The 4,730-nt window shown below is 43.6% G+C and overlaps 1 protein-coding gene across 1 annotated transcript; it reads left to right on the plus strand.

The window, feature by feature from the left end:
- Positions 1 to 410: 410 nt before the first annotated feature.
- Positions 411 to 3,701, plus strand: LOC129741114 (uncharacterized). The gene has a single exon (XM_055732822.1). The coding sequence runs from the start codon at positions 411 to 413 to the stop codon at positions 3,699 to 3,701; it is 3,291 nt and encodes a 1,096-aa protein (XP_055588797.1).
- The last annotated feature ends 1,029 nt before the right edge of the window (positions 3,702 to 4,730 follow it).

Below are 4,730 nucleotides of genomic sequence, written 5' to 3' on the forward strand. Positions count from 1 at the left end.
CTCAAGCACCTGCAGAAGGCAAAGATGATCAGAACCAGAACCATATCAAGAAGGTTTGTGTAGCTTGCGAAAAGCCAGGTCATAGATTGGAGAATTGCGGTAAGTTCGAAAACTTTTCTATTGATGAACGTCGAAAGGTCGTCCGACTACATAACCTTTGTTGGAGTTGCCTTAAAAGTCATGTCCCTTGGCCTTGTCGCCGTCCTAAGGATTGCCCGTATGAAGGTTGTCGCTACCGTCACCACCCTTTACTCCACTCACTCCCTTCAGAAGAACGACCGAATCCTAGCCCCAATAATTTCCATCGAACTGATAGTACTGCTATCTATCGAATCGTCCCCGTCACTATACACAACGGATCACAATCCATCCCTACTTTTGCCCTCCTTGACGAAGCCTCCGAAGTCACGATGATCGAGCAAGGTCTTGCCGATAATCTTAATCTCAAAGGTACCCTAGAACCATTACATTTGCAATGGACCGCTAACGTGACTCGCTTCGAAGAAAATTCTCGTTCAATTGACCTACAGATTTCCGGGAAGGATAAGAGAAAACGATACTGCTTGAAAAACGCCAGAACAGTCGAGGTCTTAGAGCTCCCGATTCAGTCCATTTGCCACCAAGAACTTATTGAAGAGTATCCGCATCTGCGAGGACTCCCTCTAACGGACTATGAATTCGCCCGACCACAACTGCTAATAGGTCTCGAAAATATTCACCTTGCCACGCCTCTGAAAATCTGTGAAGGAGCACATGGGCAACCGATAGCCACAAAGACACGCCTAGGGTGGTGTATCTACGGAGCAATTCCGTACTTAAAAACACGCAAATCCTATCAGCAGCTGTTTCATGGAAGCGAACAGACTGAAGATGAGAAATTAAATGAAATTATAAAGCAACATATTATCATAGACAACTTAGGTGTACGTAGTACGGGAATAGCACTCGAGTCCAATGAAGATAAACGTGCTCGAGAAACATTAGAATCCACCACACGCCGAATTCCTGGAGGGTTCGAAACCGGAATTCTGTGGAAAAGCGACAATGTTGTCTTTCCGGATGGGTTTTCTATGGCTCTTAGTCGGTTAAACAGTTTAGAAAAGAAAATTTATAAACATCCGGATTTGGCCAATCGCGTGAAGGAACACATTAACGAATACCTTGAGAAGGGATACGCTCATAAAGCCACTTACGAGGAACTGAATTCTGCGGATCCGAAACGAGTCTGGTATTTACCATTGGGCGTCGTTATTAGTCCCAAAAAACCAGAAAAACTGCGACTTATTTGGGATGCATCGTCGAAAGTTCGGAACACCTCATTCAACTCATTGGTACTAAAGGGGCCGGATCTACTCACGTCACTTCCTGCAATTCTCTTCCGATTTCGATCTAGAAGGGTGGCAATATGTGGCGACTTGAAAGAAATGTTCCACCAGATAAAAATTCGAAGTGAAGATCGGTCTGCTCAGAGATTCTTGTGGAGAGATGATCCATCCGCCAAACCGGAAGTCTACACCATGGACGTTGCAACTTTCGGTTCTGCCTGTTCACCCTGTTCAGCACAATACATTAAAAACCTCAACGCCAAGGACTATGAAGATAAATACCCAGATGCAGCAGAGGCCATAATCAATGGTCATTATGTCGACGACTATTTAGACAGCAAAGATACAGAAGAGCAAATAATCAGTCTGACCAACGATATTCGATTCGTACATCGCCAAGGTGGGTTTGAAATCCGAAATTTCAGGTCTAATTCTTCATACGTTCTTAAAGCCATCGACGAGATCCCCCTTCCGCCTAAAGAGTTGGGCGTATTTCCGAAAGAAATAGAATCCGTACTGGGCATTCAATGGTTGCCAGTAAACGATGTCTTTACCTTTTCCCTGAATCTTCCGAACTTTGACTGCAAGCTGGTTGATGGTTCAATTCGCCCTACAAAACGCCAAATACTAAGAATAATAATGACCATCTATGACCCACTCGGATTGCTGGCCGCATTCATAATTCAAGGAAAAATAATCATACAAAAACTGTGGAAAACTGGATGTAACTGGGACGACGAAGTAAATGATGAAATATTCTCTAACTGGAAACGATGGACAAATTTGTTCTCTGGATTGGGTAACATTCATATTCCAAGATCCTACTTCGGGGCGGCTGTCCCCGAGCTTTGCAAACCAATCCAACTCCATGTGCTTGTCGACGCCAGCGAAGAGGCATATGCTTGTGTCGCCTATTTTCGCTACACCGACGGAGGCGTAATTCGGTGTTCCCTAGTGGGTGGGAAGTCTAAGGTCGCCCCTGTTAAAACGCTGTCCATACCAAGGCTCGAACTACAGTCAGCAGTGTTGGGAACACGCCTAGCAGATTTCATACAAAAAAACCATCAAATACCAATAACTGAACGGTTTTTCTGGACCGACTCAGCGACAGTGCTCCACTGGATTCATTCTGATACACGCAAGTATCATTCATACGTGGCGTGTAGGATTGGAGAAATTTTAACATCAACAAACATCATGGAATGGAAATGGGTTCCTTCTCGCAGCAACGTAGCCGACGAAGCCACCAAATGGGGTCGGGGACCATGCTTTGAAGCTGAGAGCAGATGGTTGCGTGGACCAGATTTCCTCTGGGGCAGCGAAGATTCGTGGCCTGAACAAAAATGGAATCCAGCAAACGGGAATGAAGAATTGCGCTCAAGTCACTTTCATGCAAAGAAAACCGATGAGAAACTAATTGACGTTCACCGATTCCACAAGTGGGAGAGAATGCAACGAACAATCGCGTATGCATTTCGATTTGGCACCCCGCGAAGTCGCAGCGAAACATCAAACGAACCGAAGTCTCTAGAACTCCTCGACCAAAAGTATCTACGCCAAGCTGAAATGGTATTACTGCAGATTATCCAACGAGAATCGTTTCCAGAGGAAATGGTCGCATTACGGAGAGTCCAAAATAAAAAGCCTGCGGGGGTGGTGCCGATCACCAGTCCGCTATACAAATTATCAGCTTACATCGATGAAGAGGGATTGGTCAGAATGGACGGTCGTATCGGCGCCGCCCCCAACTTGCCGATCGAAGCTAAGTGTCCTATAATCCTAGCCAAAAACCATCCTATAACGTTCCTTCTTGTAGATTACTATCACCGCCGCTACTTGCATCGAAATGCCGAAACTGTTTTCAACGAGATTCGCCAGCTTTTCTACATAACGGGACTTCGGAAGCTGATACGCACTGTAGGTTCCCGTTGTCAATGGTGCAAGGTCTACGGCAGTTCCCCGATGCAACCGATGATGGCTCCTTTACCGAAGGCTCGGCTCGTAGCGTTCCAGCGACCTTTCACCTACGTTGGTCTGGATTACTTTGGACCAATCCTGGTTAGGGTTGGTCGATCGCATGTGAAGCGCTGGGTAGCGCTCTTCACATGCTTTACAACCAGGGCTATCCATCTCGAAGTCGCCCACAGCCTCTCCACTGTCTCCTGTAAATTCTGCATACGCCGCTTTATAGCTCGACGTGGTGCTCCAGCCGAAATATACACCGATAATGGCACAAACTTTAGAGGAGCCGCTAATGAGCTGCAACGTCAACTTAACAACATCAACCAAAGATGCGCGGAGACATTTACTAACACCAACACCAAATGGTACTTCAACCCACCAGCGCACACAGGGGAAAATGATGTGAAAAGGTGATCAAAATTGTTTACGCCAAAACGGAGCGTTTTAGACCCATAGTGTCTTCGGGACATTTTACCTACATTTAAAGCACTTTAAAATGAGCTTTTGATAAAAATGATTAAATCACCTAGCAGTGAGATAGAAAAATTATTTTTTGTATTTTTCATTTTAGAGCACTTATGTCTTCGGCAAGTTTTTAGATTGTAAAAAATGTAGCAATTTTGTTCAAGACGTCAACATCGTAGAAGCTAACTCAAAAAAGTTAGAAGGGTTCAAAATAAAAAAAATAATTTTTTATCAAAATTTTCTGTATTTTAACGATATCTTTTCAGGCCGAGCTTATTCAAGCAAGACATGTTTGAAAGAGTTTTGAGTCACTTAAAATCGAACAGTTTTGTGGAACACACTTAATAAAAATATTCAGACTGAAACGAGTTAGATCGGAAAAAACTATGAAAAAATAGCTGTTTTCGAACATCTTTATCTTTCTAGTTCGGTTGAGTTCGGTTCATTTTTTGGTTGCATTTGAATCAGACAGATTTCAACGTTATAAAAACATGGAGTTTATAACGTTAAGTTGTTTATTTTGTAGCTTTATAAATGATTAAAGTTAACTACTTTTGGGACGAGATTGGTGGAGGAACAACATCGTCTTACGGGGGGGAGATTGTTGAGGCCAACTGTACATCCGTCGACCCTCCGATTCGAGCAACGGCTCAGCTAAAAACGGAACTGGCAACCAGGCAAAACCAAGCAGAATTGGTGAGGGTGCACAACGAAGAGCTGTCATCGAACGGAAATAATCAAAGTGAGGAAGAGCCAAACGTGGTCGAATCATTGGAGTAAAACCGTGGAATTACAACCCGATATCTATTGCAATTAAGAATTCAGTTAAAACACTAAAATGTAAGTCCTTTTCATATTAACTTTTCTGGAAAAATAATTAAAAATAAAATTTGTTTGTAGCTTTTAAGCTGATCAAAATCAAGCTAGAAAGGGTGTTTATATTGCGTTCGAAACTCTGTCGCGAGGCTAATCCGCAAC

This window comes from Uranotaenia lowii, chromosome 2 (genome assembly GCF_029784155.1).
Source record: "Uranotaenia lowii strain MFRU-FL chromosome 2, ASM2978415v1, whole genome shotgun sequence".
NCBI lineage: Eukaryota > Metazoa > Arthropoda > Insecta > Diptera > Culicidae > Uranotaenia > Uranotaenia lowii.